The sequence below is a fragment of the Tupaia chinensis genome, unplaced genomic scaffold (assembly GCF_000334495.1).
Source record: "Tupaia chinensis unplaced genomic scaffold, TupChi_1.0 Scaffold000503_1, whole genome shotgun sequence".
Taxonomy (NCBI): domain Eukaryota; kingdom Metazoa; phylum Chordata; class Mammalia; order Scandentia; family Tupaiidae; genus Tupaia; species Tupaia belangeri.
This window is the reverse complement of record NW_006160015.1, coordinates 3,520,502-3,540,076: the sequence shown is the minus strand read 5'-3', so window position 1 is coordinate 3,540,076 and position 19,575 is coordinate 3,520,502. Positions and strand designations below refer to the sequence as shown.

At 40.1% G+C, this 19,575-nt stretch overlaps 1 protein-coding gene across 1 annotated transcript in view; it reads left to right on the top strand.

Annotated features, from left to right (window-relative positions):
* Positions 1-15,314: 15,314 nt before the first annotated feature.
* Positions 15,315-19,575, top strand: part of GPC6 (glypican 6) — a 1,323,196-nt gene continuing 1,318,935 nt past the window's right edge. The window contains exon 1 of the mRNA XM_006156610.3: positions 15,315-15,486. Coding sequence (XP_006156672.1) covers positions 15,327-15,486 — 160 coding nt within the window. The 5' untranslated portion in view covers positions 15,315-15,326. The remainder of the gene's footprint in view (positions 15,487-19,575) is intronic.

The window sequence follows — 19,575 nt, the reverse complement described above, 5'->3', positions numbered from 1 at the left end:
CTGGAGTGATTTTCAAGCTGCTGGTCTCGGACTTGAACCGCCAAGTCAATCATGTGGAATCCAGTACCTCAGCACTTTAACCTCAACACCACCTGCTGGCCCAGTTTAAAGCTAATTTTAAACCTTATTCATATCTCCAGTCCTGAGTGCCAAAACCATATAAGATCTTTTGTAGTGACTAGAATAAGCAAATCTCACAAACAAAAACAAACATCTCCAAATTTTCCTGTCTTCTTTTGTAGGTTTTCTGAGCCAACTAAAGGGTACAAATCACCATTGTAATAAAGCCAGAACCCTGATTTGATTTCTTTTAGGGAAATTATATAAAGAAACCAATTTTCAATCTATAAAACATACATCATAATGTAGCTCATATTTACATTAAATATATATTACACAGATTAACCAGATTGAAGTGATATTCCATAAAGAAATAATAGTAAAGCATAGACTTTTTTTTTTTTTAAGCATGCCTAAGCTTAAAAATTTTAAAGCTGTGGTCTCTGTATTTGTTTTCACTTCTTGAGACCTTCTACGATACTATCTTTTACGCTTTATCTAATTTATTTTTTAATAAATTTAAACTCTAAAGAACATCAGTAGGACTCTGACTGGAGACTTGTGAGGGCAGAGACAGGCCTGTATTTTTATAATTTCATAGCAAATTTCTATCTCAATGTTCTTGTAAATAAATGGAAGATCAGTCTATTTAGAGAAATCAAAGTAGTAACAAATTGAGAAGTTGAAATCATAAAGTGAGGAAGACTTTCAGTTCTGCTGTAACATTCCCAGGATCTGAGGTGAGTGTACAAATGGAAGTTCTTGGGCCCATAGACTCTGACAAGCAGAGCTCCTGTCCTGTAGAGCTTCGGGATATATTTTTTTTAAGTTTATCTACTCTTCCTTCCTTCTTTAGTTCCTTACTTCCTCTCTTCTTCCCTCCCTCACTTCTTCCCTTCCCTCTCTCTTTCTTATTTATGCTTTCTTTCTTTTTAAAAATTTGCTATAGGGCTTGTGTGTTCACCAGAGACAGATCAGAGGAAAACAGAGGGGATGCAAGAAACCCCACCACTACTGAGGGGGATGGCCACGCTGCAATACCTCCTCTGCCATGCTCTTCTCAGGATATCAATGATGCATGTACATGTGCCCAGGGTGTGCTTCAATCTGCCAGGTTTAAGATTCAAACCACATACTCAGCCATGTAAGTTCCAGCTGCCCTAACCAAATGCCACCAGCTAGCTCTCTCTCTCTCTCTTGCTCTTTCTCTTTCTCTCTCTCAAAGCACCCTTGACAGGATCTCACCATCTGCAATCCTTCCCCAAGACTTCCTGGATACAAGGATCATGTACATATATGGGTGTGTCTAGCAAGTTCGGGTTGACCTGGGATTTCAACCTGGGCCACCAATGTGCCTCCAACATCATGTAGCAGTGCCCTACTCCCTGCACCACCATGGCTGGGCCGCTCTGGGATTTTAAATGTCTTATCCTATTTCTATCTCTCAGATAAGCAGAACTAGTATTGCCCTCTAGGTGGGGTGTTCTAAGTGTAAAGCTGGACGTGAATAGGCCCTACTTCAAATAGACGCTGCGCCCATTTCTGTCATTTGAAGTGTTCTCCAAACTTATCCTCAACTTCTCTTGTTTGCTCCAGCGTACACATATCCATGTGCATACACACACATACACACTGATAGGAGTCAACCAGGTGCTTCAATCTGCCTAAGGAGACCTCTGTAGTCAGTCTGAGGCTATGACTACAACTATTTATGTCTTACTTAAAGGGGGTTTATCCCCTGCAGGGAGCATCAACAGCTTCAGTTGTGCTGGCAGTTACTGAGTCACACACACTTCAGGGGCCTGGTATGGCAGAGGCCCATATTGGGACGTGCTGGTGGCAATGTAACTCTGGTCAGGGTGATTTGGAACTGAGACACAGGAGCTAATAAACCCATCTTCGATTTGCAGAGAGATGCAGGAGTTCAAAGCAGCTTTTGTTCTCATCAGAGGAGGCATGTTAAAAGAAAAGGTGGCAGTGACCTGTGTCCTGTGCCCCTCTGACTCACAGTCTTCCTCAACTATATAGCTCACCATATCCTGCCCACTCTCCTGCCTTCAACATTTTGGGATCTGAAACTTGGCTCTTATTTTTGGAATCATCATGACTCAAAAACTATGAAGATAAACAGGTAGGCAAGATGAATCAGTATGAAAGGCAGCTAGGTATAAACCAGATGCGGAGGATGCAGTTGCCGAACTTGAGCACATCCTCTGGCTAAAGAATCGTCTGACTTGTTGCTACTCCAGAATTTGGGCTCCAATCTGCCAGACCTCTGAATTTAGAAGAAGAAAGAAAAAAAGCATTACATTTATTTTTCTTTTGTGCTCCAATTTTAATTGGTACAACAATTTTAAATTATTTAAAGGTCAACAGAACACATGTGGGGCCAGCTTTGTGGCACAGTAGTAGTGCACTGCTCAAGAGAAGCTGGATTTCATGTTATGACTACTGTTCGAGTTCCTGTCCCAGGCAGTCTGAAACATGCCAGGTACGTACACAAGTGCCCAAGGGCCAAGGAGCTGGAGGACTGGGAAGTGAGAATCATGGAATGACCAGACTCTATGAAGGGTGCTCCTTTCTCTTTCATTCTCTTGCGCAGGCAGATACACACACACACACACACACACACACACACACACACACAACCTATTATGAATAAACAAAAAAAATTTAAACCTACAAATATAATATATATGTGTGCCAAATCAGTTCCCAAGACTGCCGTTTCATACTTTATAAATATGAAAGGACTGGTTAATTCCCCTATATCTTCTAAGAGCAAGTTCTGTAAATTCCTTGATAGGACCCTGGACACAATCAGTCCTTCCAAAACTAGAGGTTGGGATGGAAAGAAACTACCTTTCATGACTCAGATTGATTTATACACCTTGAGTGATAAAGGTAACTATCAAACACATGTCTCTCTGGTGCAGAAAAATACAAGATAAACACAATTTTAATCTCCAGGAGGAAAACTTGCCATATGTTTTTCCTACCTCGCTGCACTTAGCTCACCAAAGTGTCTTGGGGAGGTCCCTGATAGGCTTGACTTTGAGCTGCTCATAGTCTGAGAGCAGGCTTTGTTAATCTATATGGGACAGTACACTAAGTTAGTGCTTGTAGGGCTTATTTGTAGAAAAGTACATTTTTATGTGTTTAAAGTTTTTATAAATATAAGCATTCACTCCTTTCAAAACCATCATCCACATTGCTCTGTGACATATAAGTACAAGAACTTAAAAATATCAGAAAGTAGCTATTATTTTTTTGGTCCCCTGGTATGTTTTTGTTGTCCTGACAACTTCCATCCACTTAGTGTACAGAAACCAAAGAAGTGAATTCTCTTCTTTAAATTTCTGAGAAGTCTCTCAGACTTACTGCAGAGACAGTAGTCTTGACAGCCATGGCTGTTCATTTGGAAGAACTAGAAGTGTTCTGAAAGAGGAAAGGGTCCTTTTGCGCAAGAGAGCTAAGATCTGAAGTAAGCTCTGTTGCATAAGCCATAAGCAACAGATTAGAAAGAAATACAAAATAAAGAAAGTGAAAGTGGTTTCCTTGTCCCATCCTAGATCAAAATGCTGCTGCCTGAAAAGGCAGAGGGACTGCTGGAGGAAGCAAACACACAGGAATTTCCCTGTGTCCCGTCTTTGGACTGAACCATATGATATGATAGAATTAGGGCTCCCAGGAGATTGAGATGTATATTCTGACTCTCCTATCTGGAGACACTCCTACTCTGTAGTTCTGATAGTCCTTGTACTACAACGCATGGAATCCGTGAAACAAAGACAAAAGGAATGCAAAAGTAAACTGAGAAGCCTGCAGAGAGGTACAGGAAGGCCTTCCAACCTTCCAAAAGCAGTGAATGAAGGAGCAGTGTTAAGAGAAAGAAATGCATCACTACTGAATGTTTGCACACACTGGTGGGTGTGTGGGAGTTTTGGTGAGAAGAGGAAGAGCACAGCTTAGGATATAGTGTAGACCAGGCTACCAGGGCACTGGACAAAGGTACCTTTATATCTCAGAGAATGGTAGCCTTGAACAATGACCAGCAAACTAGCTGATCTGTTTTTATCAAGGCCTGACTATCTCACCATCCCCACCATGGAAAAAAAAAAAAAAAAAAAAAAAAAAAAAAAAAAAAAAAAAAAAAAAAAAAAAAAAGAAAGAAAAAAGAAAAAAAGAATCCTCTCTGGGGAGCAAGATATGTCTGAGAAAATTCTTATGCAACTAAATTTATCTGGAATTGGCAAGATTAAATTTTCTCCTACTGTGCAGAAAAGAGACTTGAAATAGAAATTAAGTTCCATTACAAGAAAAGAAAGTTCCATTTCTAATACCTGAGTTTGTGGCCTGTGAAAATGCATGACTATTACACAAATGTAAAATTTTCCATTTGAGCTGCTACCAATTGCAATGCCTAATAACTTTGCATGATATTTAACTAATCTTTTAAGTCAACTTGAACATGAATATGTTTTACAAAAAAAAAATAATAATTCTAAAGATCTTCTTGCCAAAGTCCAAAAGACTTCTAATGAGTATTTCAATTCGATATTGTAATGTCCCATATTTCTATTGAATGGTGAAATATGTGTGATTCATTCAGCTCTCATTCATTATGAAAACAGACCATCAAATTATATTCTTTACTAGTGAAATTATTATAAAAGTAATTTACAAAATGCATTAAGTGTTTTTACAATATTTCTAAAGGAAATACCAAACAGTTTTAAATATATTGCAAGATCATTATCACCTTAAAATCTTATGTTTTACTTTTCACTAGTTATTTTGTGAAATATTTCTTGTCCAAATATCTAAATGTGTTTATACTGTGCACAGAACAAACTACTTTTTATTTGTTCCTGAGAGAATCACAGTTCAAGTTTTTTCAGCAAGTTTAAAATAAAGAATAACTTCTCATTTCTTAAATACCGTTCAAACGTTCTTTTCTTTCCCTTCAAATTTGTGTAAGCCTGTCTTACTCCTTAGGGAATGAAACATGATCCTTCATCTCTTCAATTTTTACATTCAATCATTATTTCAAACCAGTAAAAGCAACATATAATCCAGACAGCATGTTACAAGTTTAAAATAAGATATTTGAACCCTCTGTAGGGTTTTTAAATCAGTTATCTACTTAAGTTAAGGTAGAAGTTAGGACAGATTTAGTGTCCGTCTATGCTACCCACACTCACAATACTGTTCATGACCACGGACATGCTGGTACATGCTTGTTTCCCAGGAAAAATAGAGCCCCATTCATTATTCATCACGGTCCTCCTGTACAGTAAAGACATTCATTCTCTAATGGCTCTCTGACTAGGGTGTTGTGAAACTCAAAGACGTTATTTTTGGAAGATAGTTTACCAATTAAAAGCAAACAGCACCGGATTGCTTAGTCATGACCTAAACATTGATTGGCTATGAGTGTAAATGAACATCAGGAGAAAACCCAGGACGTATTAGACACTGTTTCTCTGCTACTTGCTCCAGACACCTCCCTGGAAACAGATGATCAGTAGCTAGAACTTCCAACTTACAGACTCAGACATTTTTTCCTCCAAGTAACTTCAAAACCAAACCAAACCAAAAAAGACCCCTACATTTACTAGCTCAGAAACATTTGACAACTTCCCCTCAAAATGTCATAACCTGTGCTAAGTTCATATAGAAGCAAACATTAGACATGATTGGTTGGAAATGATTTCAGACTGTGAAGATGAATAAGATCATATCCTTCAAGTAAATATCAATGCTATGTAAACCTTAATATAATCTATTTTTTTGAGTGGCTGACAAGGAAAGGAGGATGTTAGTCATAGACATTTTACATAAATTCAGTGGAATTAAATGTTTGTATTTTGACTTACCAAGAAACAATATAGATCAAGAGCAATGCTGTTTTTCCTAATTGTAGGTCTAAAATTTATTGGTAGTTTGTATTTGCTACACAGACCATAAACCTAATGATTAATTATTACTAATTTTCTTAGTATTCACCAGTCTCTTCAAACGGATACAGTTGGTTTAGTGTAGTTATGCAATGGTTAGAAATTTGCTCAGTGTGGAAGACGGAAGTACACTTGTTAACATTTAAATGAATCTAAATAAAAAAAAAACACTAACATATACAAATATCACTTGAAAATATTAGCATTGACAGAGACTAGACTATAGGATTTATCTGGCCATACTGAAAAGTTGTTGTGCTGTCCTAGTGGGGAACACATTTTATTGCTTAGTTCTTGTACTTATTCATAGTGGTGACTAAGTAGACAGATTGTCTTAGTACTTCTGAGGCCCAAGTATATTCACTCCAGCCACGTCAGCAGAGTCTAAAAAACTATATAAGTAAGAATTATTTTATAATCATGCTTGCTATTGCCTAAAACATATTTAAAGAATTATTTTTTAGGAATCAGCCTGGCCTCTTCAAGTAAAATCACTAAGTGACATGATCATAATCTTTGTCAAAGGATACAGTAAAATTTGTCAATGAAGTTCTTGGTATGTTACTAGCTTGACACTATTGACCTGGTTTCATTAAGATTTTGAGATTTTGGCTGAGTGACATATTAATACCAATCTGGCTGTTTCCCCCTACCCTTTCTTGTGACTAACAATAGTCATTTGTATGGCTCCAAGCTGGGATGTGTGTGACTGTCACCAATGAATAGAGAAAAGCTAACTGTCTGCTTGGCCCTCAGAACATTGCCTCTAACTCCCTCCATCAGCTTTCCACAGGGGAAAAAAATAGTGCTTTATGGTGTAATATTCAAAGACATTGTATTGACTAGTACTTACTAGCAGATAAAGAAGAATCTGTGGAAAACTTTTACTTTTCTCTTATTTTCTTGATAATGTACAATAAAATGGAATGAATTTAATCATTGTATTTTTAAAAAAGAATTACGTATTTAATTTTATTTACTTATACATTTATTTTAATTTAACCAGAGAGACAAGAGAGAGAGGGAAAGTGAGAAAGCAAGCCACCAGTCCAGGACTCAAACTGTGGTCAGCCATGTGGGAGTATCCAGTGCCCCAACCACCACGCCACCTGCTGGTCCCAATCATTGTATTTTGAAGTGATTACAAAACTCCTCCAAATAAAACTTTTGAAATATGTTGATCATTGAATTAAAAAAAAAATTTGTGAGAGGGTGCATTTACTCACCAGAGAGACAAATGGTCATGAAGCATGAGCAAGCCCTGCCTATGCCCTTCTCCTCCATTTTTCTTCCTCCTTTTGGAATTTTGGACAAGTGTACACATAATCCCAGAGTGTTTTTCATGCCACTGAGTCCAGGACTAGAACTTCTAAGATGGCAATGTGGGATCTAGCTGCTTTAACCACCATGCCAAGGACTGTCTTGATTACTGAATTTTAGAATATTCTGATCATTTTCCATTGATAAATGTAATTTCATATCAAAGTATTATTATAGATAGCAAGGTTTAATCACTTAATATCTTAAAATTTCTTCAGATTTTTTCTGATTCTAACCAAATGAACAATTAATTCAGTGTTAGAATTTATTTATGTAATATTTGTTTTTATCTTCTTTTTATGGAAATATTAGGCTGTAAGAAAGCTTACTCAAAAAATTATTTATCTTACTGTTCCTTCAGAGCAGATACCTTCTGAGCTGAATTATCACAGAAAATAGCTTAAAAAGCAGAGGCTCGCAAGTGATAAAATAGTAGATAAAGGCAATATTTTATAAATTCCTCCTCATTTTTTTTTTTCAAAAATCAAGTTTGTCATGCTGCTTACGTAGGGTTGAAGTAATTACCGATGACCTATTAACCCGGGGCTTTTAGAAGCTGAGAAATCATTCCAATACAGAGTAAATGTGTTCCACCGATGAAAGTTAGCAACATGTGAAGAGCTATTTCCTACCAAATGAACTTGTGTGGTCATCTACTTGCCTTTGGAAATATCAGTGTTCATGGTGCCAGATGATTTGAAAACTATACAAAGCTCCTTTCATCTTTCACAAAAGTAAAAGAACCAGAATAATGACTGCAAACATGTATGGTTCCAAATAATCTAGATATGTCAAATTTACTGTTTAGCGACACAATTATCTCTCATAACATTAATATCTGAATTTGGAACACATAATACAAGGTTAAATGATCTTTTATAAACTACCAGCAAGTTTATTCATCTACCATAAGATTCTCATTTGTGTCATTTTTACATTTACATATCCACTTTGGAAACATGACATTGTTAAAGGCATCTATTAAGAAAATGAAACTCTTCCTGATACACAATAAGCTTTTCTAAGGATGGTATAAAACGATGCTTTAGCCACTATCACATTTGCCAAGATTATTCTAAGATATAGAGTAGTCTTAGCACCAATTTTTGTAAGCAAATATTTTATTATTTAATATTTAAATATACTTAGTAGTCTAAGCTGCATTTCTAGGCATGAAAAACACTTTGAATCAATGGAAAGTAGACTCCTAGACCGCTTAAAAAAACATGAAAAATTGAAAATGGCATTTAAAATCATTGGAATGCCTTAACATAATTCCCACTTGTACCTTCTTGATGACTGATAGCAATATGTCAAGTAAATATGAGTAGTGCTTAAGAATATGTGAAATAGTTTCATTGTCTAAGTTCCCGGCACACACCAAAACTAAACATAATTAAATAATTAGAGCTTTTCCAAATCTCTTCGCTAAACCTTGTCATAACTAGTAGGCAAAAATCTGATTAAGCAGATCACATGATTCCTTCTTCTGAAGCCAAGTACCTGACTTCGAAAGTCTTAGAATATTGGAAGACAAGAAGAATCTGTTGGCCCTTGGTGTTTGGTTTTCCCTCAAGGGACCATTAACAAATCATCTGGTTCTCAGCTGCACTAAAGGGATCATTTTACTTGGTCTATATTAGCACTATGTACACTATTAAGGCTTAATAAATGTTAAATGAACTATTAGGATTTGGATAGGCATAAACCATAAAAAGAAAGCAAAATATTATTTTCACACTTCTGGTCATTATTCACCCAAGTTCCCCTTTTCTTTCTCTGTAACTCAGCAACCTTCCCATTATCCAGGCACCTGGCAGAGTTACTGTTGTTAAATTTCTGACAGCTTTTTCATTACGGGTTCTATTTTTCAAGAGGCAGGTTAACTAAGCGATTTTGATTTGTGCCAAGCTGAGATGTGAAATAGACACTTGAAGCCCATTCTCTTGTTTTCATAAGATTCATTTGGACTTATTTGTCCTACTTTGATCTAAAAAATAAGCAGCAGAAACTAGAATTCATCCAGCTTCTCATTCATGAATTAGTACAACTGAACAAAAAAAAAAGTAAATTCTGTAATTGTTTTTTTTAAAACTTGGGTCTTTTCTTTTTTTTTTTTTTTTTAAATTCATACCCCAAAGTAGTTATTTTATTCAGAAAGATATTAAGATCTGTTTGTCTTACATATGTGAAATAATGGTAAGGTCTCTTTACTTTGTAAAGCATGCCTTGGATGTTAGTTACCATTTTTATTTATGTTCAAAGTGTTACATATTCATTTCAAAACACTTTTTCTCCTTGTAAAAACTCACCTTTTCTGTAGGAAACATGAGAACTGTGGATAAGAGAGAAGGAGATTTTAAAATCAACTAAGTAACATTTTCACACTTCTGGTCATTATTCACCCAAGTTCCCCTTTTCTTTCTCTGTAACTCAGCAACCTTCCCATTATCCAGGCACCTGGCAGAGTTACTGTTGTTAAATTTCTGACAGCTTTTTCATTACGGGTTCTATTTTTCAAGAGGCAGGTTAACTAAGCGATTTTGATTTGTGCCAAGCTGAGATGTGAAATAGACACTTGAAGCCCATTCTCTTGTTTTCATAAGATTCATTTGGACTTATTTGTCCTACTTTGATCTAAAAAATAAGCAGCAGAAACTAGAATTCATCCAGCTTCTCATTCATGAATTAGTACAACTGAACAAAAAAAAAAGTAAATTCTGTAATTGTTTTTTTTAAAACTTGGGTCTTTTCTTTTTTTTTTTTTTTTAAATTCATACCCCAAAGTAGTTATTTTATTCAGAAAGATATTAAGATCTGTTTGTCTTACATATGTGAAATAATGGTAAGGTCTCTTTACTTTGTAAAGCATGCCTTGGATGTTAGTTACCATTTTTATTTATGTTCAAAGTGTTACATATTCATTTCAAAACACTTTTTCTCCTTGTAAAAACTCACCTTTTCTGTAGGAAACATGAGAACTGTGGATAAGAGAGAAGGAGATTTTAAAATCAACTAAGTAACATCACATTAAATTTCAATCAGTTTTTATGTCTGATTTTTCATTTTTCTCTGAAGTCTTAGAACCCTCTGGAAAACACTCCCGACCCCTCTCTGAATATGATTACAATTCTAGAGTCAGTTCTACCTGATATTTTCTTTTCTTCCTTGTTTTTTTTTTTTTTTTGAGAGATTTTTGCGATAGAGTGTATAGACTCGCCAGAGAGACAGAGAGACAAAAAACGAGAAATCACCTTGAGAAAGAGAGACAAAAAATGAGAAATCAGCTCCCAGGAAGGATGGCCACACCACAATTCCTTCTCCTCCTCTCAGGATGTTGGTCACGCATGCACATACACTTGTTGTGGATTTTAAGCCATTGGGTCTGGGACTCGAACCATGGTTGACTACCTGGGAGTCCAATAATGCAACCATTAAAGCCATCTGCTGGTCCCTTTACCTGATGTTTTCACATTCTCTTCATTCATTTCACATGAAATTCCATGTAGTCTGCCATCTAACCCATTACTTTACCAAAATGTTTCTCTCAAAGTTCCAGTAAGCCTCTTTATCATCATGCAAGTACCATTCTTTCTTCCTTGTCCTTGCTGTTCACTACAAATCTCTCAATTTGGATTCCATGATGATATCTAATTTTTGTTCTCACATTTGCAGCAAACCTGAGTCTCTTGCTTTTAATTTCTCCTGTTCTTCCTTTAGTGTTGTGGGTACATTTATATTGCTTTCATTTGTAAACAGTGGAATAACCAAGTGATGGTAGCATAACTTACAGGGTTGTAATTGATAATTTAATGAGAAATCCAGAGTTTGGCAGTCTCAGGGCTTGTCAGGTGAGTCAAATGGAAATCAAAGATCTAGGGTCTTTGCGTTCTCTGCTGTGCAAGGCCTGTCTGCTAGCAATGTCTTGTTTTTCTAGTCATAAAACAGCTACCCAGCCTTAAGAAGGAAGAAGGCTGAGGCAAAAGGACCTTCCTGCTCCTTTATTCAGGGAAAAAGCGTTTCTCAGAAATCTCTTATTTAAATCACTTTGGTCAGAAGTAGATCTTATCCTCCCTTTACCCCAAGCCATTTAATGGTAAAGAGAAAAGAATCACCAAAAGTGACATGGACTAGTTGTGACGTGTCCCTTGGTGGTAGGCATGATGCCTCCCAAATGCGGTCAGTCTCAGGGTATCAAGGATGAAGGGAGAATGGCTGTGGAATAGGTGACTGACAAGGGATGCTCTATTAGCCTGTCAACTATGGCTGCTCCTCAAGACTAAGCCCTTTTCTCCCTCAAACTCAATGTCCCTGAGAGTCTATTCATCTTGCTTCAAAGGGATCATTGTGAAAACCAGCTGGATGTGAAAGCACTGTATAGAGTAGTCTTGTTGTCTTAAAATACATACCATATTTTCCCAATGTGATAAATCTTAAAATATATTTTTAGTATTTCATCTGGCGTATTGAACCAAGCATCAAATCATGCTTATTCTTGGGGGTCATATGGTGGTGCAGCAGTCAAATGGGACCCTCCATGAAACAGTCCCAAAAAGGAAGATTCTCGGTTCATGTTCTGAGACCTTCCTGAATATACTGGGCACACACATGCCTACCAGAGCTGGCTGAAGCTGAGGATGGATCATGTCATCAAGATGCTGTGGAGGTTGCTATTCTCTCGTTCTGTCTCTCTTACTCATGAAAAACGGTATAGAAAAACTTTAAGAAAAATCATGCTGTCTCTTAATTTAAAAAATTTTTTCCCTATTGTATACAACTTAAACATATTAGTGGAGGTTCAGGTCTTTCCACTAACCTTTCTATGTAAACTCAAGCTTCTCAATATGAGCACTCTTCCTTCCATTGAGACCTTTTTAATGAACTTCTATAACATTCCATGCTCATTCAGTATCTTGTATAAGCTTCAGCAGTTGCTCTTAACTGAACTGTTTGTCGCTTATATAACCTCAAACAGCGATACATTACCCAACAAGTGGACTCAGCAGCGGTAAAGCATGTTACCTAATTCTTTGGTTAAATTAGAGTTCACAAATGTACCCTAAACTGTTTGACCCTACTGATGGGATTAATTTATGCTCAATTTAGTAATTCTTTCTACTTATGGTACTAGACTTGCCACAAATCCTACAGTCATTTCTGAAGTGTAGGAACTGTGTACAATAGTCGAATGCTAAAGGGCTGCAGTGGATGCTCATTAACGATGAATTGACGGATTGATCTTCAAGTAATTTAAACCCCCATATACTACAGTCCTGTTTTTCTTCTACCTCAAAGGTGGTTTTCATTGAGTTACCTGCTATTTACTGCAAAGTCATGGTAAATTTCAGTAAATCCTAGTAATCTACTCCATTCTACTGCCTATAACAGAAAATAGACTCAACTGGGTGATTCATAAGAACGGGTTTAGAGTTGGAAGGTCCAAGGTCCAGGGACAACATCTAGTGAGTCTTCTTGCTGCTGATCACACGGCAAGACAGTGGAGTGGGAGCCCATGTGTATATGTCAATTAGTTTCTGCTCTGGTATAATTCCCTCTCCTTACAACTCCCCCATCCTCCCCAGAGTGAAGGCCCCCACACTGATAACCTTAATCCTAATTCTCAAAAGCCTCACCTTTATCATCATAGCTAAAACAAATTTTCAAGCTCTTAATTCTATCACAACCCAGTCTCCATATATGAATTGGGGGAGGGAGGGCGTACCTTCAAACCATAGTAGCCAGTTGAGGTAATGAGATAGAGCATGTGAGTATTTACCCCTTTCCTCTAAAATACATCATTCTTATCACCAGACTAAAGAAAAAGAACTTTGAAGAAAGCCATGTTGTGAAGTATCACATAAGTAATGACTTGGTTACAACAATTCCTGGCCCTACTAACCTCATCTTTTGTCCCCAAAGAGACTAGAGTATATTTTGTTTGCTAGATTTCAGACTTAGAGACAAACAAATTCAGTGATTTAAGGTCTGCCAGTTAGCACAAATATGGAGGCAATGCTTGTGCTAACATTTTAAGAGAAACAAAATGAGTTGTGTTTTCAAGGGAAAAAAAAATGTTGAGCTCTGGAGTTTTTTTGTTGTTTGTTTTTAGCTGTGGAGTTTGAGAAAGAAAAATTCACCCTGCAAATGAGACAATCTTGTTTTTAAAGCATTTCCAAAGCTTAAATGAGGTTGGATATTAAATTTAGTCTTTCTGGTGGGCTAGGAGAGGAGAAATTTATTATAGAAATGAAGGTTGTATCCAGTGTGCTCTGATGAAGATGTTGACGAAGACTGTGATGATGACAAATTGAATGACTTCACTTTTGTAAGACATTCTGGGCATCAACAACATCATCAGGAAAACGTCTTTATCAGGAACTTTATAGATGAGCACCACAAAACTGGGCATTAGCACGCCATCGCTTCGGAACAACGTGCTGACCTTTATAATAAACATAGCCACTCAAGTGAAGGAGTGTTATCCTGGGGAAAGGAGGAGCCTGACGTTAGTGTTTATTGCATAACAAAGTCGATGACAATTAACCAAACCTGAGCTTTCCATTTTACCCCATTTCACAGAACTGAAGTGTAAATGGGAAGACAGGAGAAAGTGAATTGATTCTCTGCTAGAGAACTGTCAGCTTGGAAGAAAGTTAAGTCTAGTATGGGGGAGGATCTGGTGAAGAGGAAAGAAAGACATTGCTGCCTGTCAAATACCTTCGTCCTGGCACCTCTGCCCCTCTTTTTATGTTCCTTCATCACCTCTGTGTCCTGGTTCTCCCTAGCTTTCAGGTTCTACCACACACTAAGAAAACTAAGCCTAATGATTTCAGATGCCAGACTACGGAGTATTTGAAATGATAAAGGAGAAAATCGTGGAGTCTAGAACAAAAATGGAAAAATAATGTACTGTGTGTACAAAATACCAGCTTTCAGAAAACAAGAACAAGCAAAGCTCCACAGAAATTGGCAATGAATTAGAGTGGCAGTTGCGCTCTGCACTTCAAGGACTCCCTAAATGTTGATTTCTTCTGCCCTGGTTTTGTGTTTCAATAGGTCATGACCATACAAGAGGAGCAAAAACTGTTTTCCTTTACCTCTAGAAAAATACAGTTTACTGACAAAAGTTAATGACTTAAAAACATTTGTGTTCCTAGATTGCGTATTTATGTCATTATACGTAGCATTTCGGATCAGTATGAAGGATGTGAAGTGAATGAGAAAACAGGAACGTTTCCTTTTCTCCCCAGTCTGTCGCGTAGAAAGGGATCCAGTCCGGGTTTTGCCTTTGACTCTGCCTCCGAATTTCGGCTGTGCAATGTGTAGCACGTTTCTCTCTCTCCCCTTTCTCCTTCCTTCTAGCCTCCAGGGTCTGTCTCCAGGATTTCTCTCTTCCTATTTCAGGAGGACTCTCCCAGGCTCCCTCAGCCTGTGTGAAGCTGAGGTTTCCCCTGGATCCCGTACATACCTCCACGCACACACATCCCCAAGAACCCCGCGCTCACACCAACATACACACGCGCGCGCACACACTCGGGCTCGCCAGTCCATCTCCCGCCCGGGAGCGCCGGCGCGCGTTCCCACCTTCGCTGCACACTCCGGCCAGCCGAGCTCGCTGCGCTCCAGGATTCTGCGGCTCGGAACTCGGATCGCAGCTCTGAACCCCCATGGTGGTTTTTTAAAACATTTCTTTTCCTTCTTTTTTTTCTCGTTTTTATTGTACCGTTTCGATCTGAGGAACTAGCGGAGCAAGGAGGCTGCTTTCCCAGCCAGCCTCGGTTGGCTTTCCATCTCCATCTGGCTTATAAAAGTTTGCTGAGCGCAGTCCAGAGGGCTGCGCTGCTCGTCCCCTCGGCTGGCGGAAGGGGGTGACGCTGGGCAGCGGCGAGGAGCGCGCCGGTGGCTCTGGCGGGCTTTCGGCTCGAGGGGCAAGGTGAAGAGCGCACGGGCCCTGGGGTTTACCGAGCTGGATTTGCATGTTGCACCATGCCGTCTTGGATCGGGGCTGTGATTCTTCCCCTCTCGGGGCTGCTGCTGTCCCTCCCTGCCGGGGCGGATGTGAAGGCTCGGAGCTGCGGCGAGGTCCGTCAGGCTTACGGTGCCAAGGGATTCAGCCTGGCGGACATCCCCTACCAGGAGATCGCAGGTAAGCGCGGGCGCGCGGCCGGGGCAAGCTGCAGCCCTCGGCGGCCGCACGTACCCCGCCGCCCGGCGCCTTCCTTCCCCCTGTTGCTGAGTTGCTGTTCACTTTCTGCTAGGGCTCTCTGGGAACCCGCGTCTCAGCGGGGCGGCGGATGCTCCTGCGGCTTCTCGGGCGGGGGAAGTGTGCGTCTCAGCTGTCTCATTGTGTGCACACGCGGGAGCACCCGCTTTTCCTCCCACCCTCCCACCGCTCCCGCGCCCAGCTGCCCCCTTCGAGGTCGGCTCTGGCTGGGGAAGCAGTGGATCTCGGGGCGCTCAGGGGTGGCCGCGGGGCGCCGGCACATCGCCGAGCGGAGCGCCCACCCCGCGCCTCTCGCTCGGGCAAACTTGGAAGAACTGCGACCGCAGTTCGCCCAGCGCCACAGTCTGAGTGGCGCCTTCTCCACTCCCGCCCTCGCGCCTGCGGGGGCGGTGGAGAGACGCGGTGGGCTCCTCAACCCCTCTGTCTACTCTCAGGGTCCTTCTGGGAGGCCCGACTTACTGCGCCCGGGCTGGGGGCGGGCAAAGCGGTGGGGACCCCCGCTGGGGACCCGGCCTTCCAGACGTCGGCCTTTCAAAGCTGGGAGTGGGGAGTTCACGGACTGCCAGTTCCAGACTTGGGGCGAGCTCTCCTGTTAACGGTTCCTTAGCGCTTCCCTGATTGCGGTTGGTCATTTAGTGATTTGGGGGACACCCAGCCACCCCGCGCGGCTCCGGGTCCAGAGCGCGGCCTCGCCTGCCCGCCGGCTCTCGGAATCTGAGTCAACTTCCGCGGTGGCTCAGCTGGGGATTCGGCTGAGTCCGCGCACCCGGTGTCCCCCGCGGACCCAGTGTCCCCCGCGTGCCGGGCCACTCGCAGCCCTCTATCGAGAGCTTGAGAGCCCCCACCCTCCTCCTCGGCGCTGGGGGGTGTGTAGCACTTGGTTTCCAACAACTTGCGCAGCAGCCCGGATGCGTGTTTTCCGGCTCTTAGCTCCAACCGAGTCCGAGCTTCTCCGGGGCTCTGTGAATGAAACGTGTCGGGGAGAGAGAATCCTCTGGCTGCGAGAGCAGAACTGAAAGAGGCCGAGGGAGGCCAGGAGATGCTGCGAGGGCGCGCGCTGCTCAAACCCGGCAGCCGAAGTCCTCGGTGACCTCAGATCGACAGGGCGAAACGCTCAGTTTCCATCGGCCTCTCTGTGCTTTTTGCCAAAGAACCGGTCGATGGATGAAAAAACATTTTGCGGATATCCTAAAACATCACAGTAACAGTAGGTTGGAGAATTGCTGCCTTATCATGGGTGATTTCTAAACTGTGAAAGTGAGGTTTTTCTTCCCCTTGCACTGAAATGAACACATACATAAATTTGGGCATTGCCAAAAAGAAAAAAAAAAAGCGTCTATCACGCAAGCAGTGCGGTGCATTATATAGAGGGAGCCTTTTTTCAATTCAGAGCCAGTCGTTCTCTCTGGTGAGTCGAAGGCGGAACCTGTGGTGAATTATAAGATTACTTTTCTATCCCTGTCACCTTTCCCTCCTTCTCCAGACCTCCTTAATTTGTTAATCAATGAATAGAGGAAAAACTCCCCCCTGCTCCTTAAGTTTCTTAACTCTCCTTTCCCTTTGTCTACTGTTATTTTATTCTTTTTAATTAATTGATAAGGATCAGCTTCGCCTTTTTTCCCTCCCCAAATCTCAGGGAATTCAACTTTTAAAAGGTTTGTAGTATGGATCACTTGTTCCAGGAACTTTTTCTCCTCTAATCTGGGTTTTTTTTTTCAAACTCTATCTTTCAAGCACACAGATATTTCCCAGCATGATTTCAGATAAGATATCTCCCAGAAGAAAATAGTTAAGTATTTTTAAATTGCTTCAGTAGTCCTTAGTGGATAATGGGACTCTCAGGAGACTGAGAGTTCATTCTCAGCATGATGCAAATCTTGTTAATATCAAAGTGAAGATTTTCGGTGTAAATAATTTCTGTAGTCCCCGTCTACTTTGTTCAGGACATTCCCAGTGGTTAATATAAATCCTTCAGTGGATTTTTAACTACAGAAGTTTTGTTTGTTTTATGCCTCCTCCCCACTCCTTTGCAATTACAGTGCTTGCTAATTAGCTATGAATTTCTGAAATGTGTGCACTTTTGTTAAACTCGCTTACTTTCCCCTGACCCAGGGCACGCTGTTGACTTGCCTTAAGCCTGATGTTCTTTGATGCTGGTGGACATAATCAAGACACAGGTCACCCTGGGGTCAGAGGCACATTTGATAGGAAAATAAATGAATCAAAAGATAACTGTGTTTTTAAGCATCCCCCCCCCCCCCAGTAAACTTTTCTTGATGCTACTTATTGGTGTTGGAATAATCTCTTAGGAAATATGTCCGGTTATTAAATTAATGCTCTTTTTACTCCCTATTTCTTAATAACATTTACATTTAATTATCTAGTTGGGGGAAGGGTTTCAGTCATGGTTCTCTTTTCTTTAAACTCTTTTCCATCCTTCACCTTGTTTGGACACCTCATGGTTTGCACGAGAAATGGCATATGACATTAGTCTGCCGGGAGATATGAATTTAAAAGAACGGCTGTTCAGACTTCAGACTCCTGAGAACAGTTCCTAATTGAAAGACATTTGCAGGTAGCTTGCTTAGTAAAATAACTGGAAAGTCATAAGCATGTTATGTTTCATCGTGACATTATTAAAGTTTCACTCAGAAGTCACAATTGTAAAATAGTGTTGCCCTTTTCTATTCATGACAGAGAAGAGTTCTTCAAATCCAACAGATGAGGGACGGTGATAGGTAATATATAAACTTATATTCACAGAGAGTGCTTGGGAAGGAGGGGGCCTACAAGGGGCAGTTTGCACCATTAATCTTCACTCAGCCCTGATTTTAAACCATCTCAGGCAACTCAGATAGACTCGATATATCCTTGTTTGAAAGACCTCCAAAGAAGTAGACTCCTGAGCCCCCTTCAGCCATCTATTCTAATACTTAGTAATTCTGGTGGTATAGAAGTATTTCCAGACATCTAGCCAAAAGACCTTCACAATATGCTTGCTTGTGTTCTCTGGTTCTGTCTTCTGGGAAGATAGGGAGCCGTGGATCATCAGACTGTTAGGACAGTTACTCTAATTGAAGGTCAGTGTGAGATATGTGGTCTTTCCAAAGTCAACAGAAGTATTACCTCATTTTCCAACTCGCCTCATCTTTGTGACTCTAAATTTCTCAAGGAAATTCATGACTGGAAAATAACACCTGCTTTGAAATCTGGGAAATGAAGAGCATGTTGTTTTAGGTGTACTCTGTTAATGTGTTATACTTTGAGTCTGGTTGGGGTCATTAATGATAATACTTCATATCTAACAGGGAATTACTTCTCTCAGGATCACTTTTTCCATGTTTATCTGTTATCACTTTAGTTAGCAGTCTTCTATACAGAAATGATTATCACCAATTTCAAAACTTGACCTTATTGCATCCTTCTAGTAACTTAGTGGATACTATCATTATCCCCGTTTTTATAGATGAAAAGACTGAGCAATAGGGACTTAATAATTGGTTTGCCCAGGGGTGATTCTACTAGGAAGTGATGAGACTGGAATTCAAATTTAGACACTAGCTCCGGAGTCTACAAACCTAACCCAACTCTGCCTACAATATTAAGCATTCAGCATTTGTTGAATAAATGCATGCACCATCTAGATATTCTTTTTCCCTCTTGTAGGAACGTAACCTGGTATTATTGTCATGTGCGTGTTTGTATTCTCTTAGGTAGTTATGCTGACTGCTTTTCTGCATTCCACCAACATTATAATAATTTTGAATTTGGATTTTATATTTTCAGGAATTGGCCACACTACTACCAATAAAAGTTGCCGGTGCTTTTATACGTTTTCCTGATCACTTTATTCTATAGATGCAGTTATGTGAAACATAGAAACTAAAGTACATATGTTGGCTTCTTTCATTGTTCTGGGCCTACTAGAATATTGGGTCAGTCCTACAAAGCTTTTTATATGAAGTTATCCACTGAGGTAGAGGTAGGAAGTTTATCTCCACAGATTAGGGA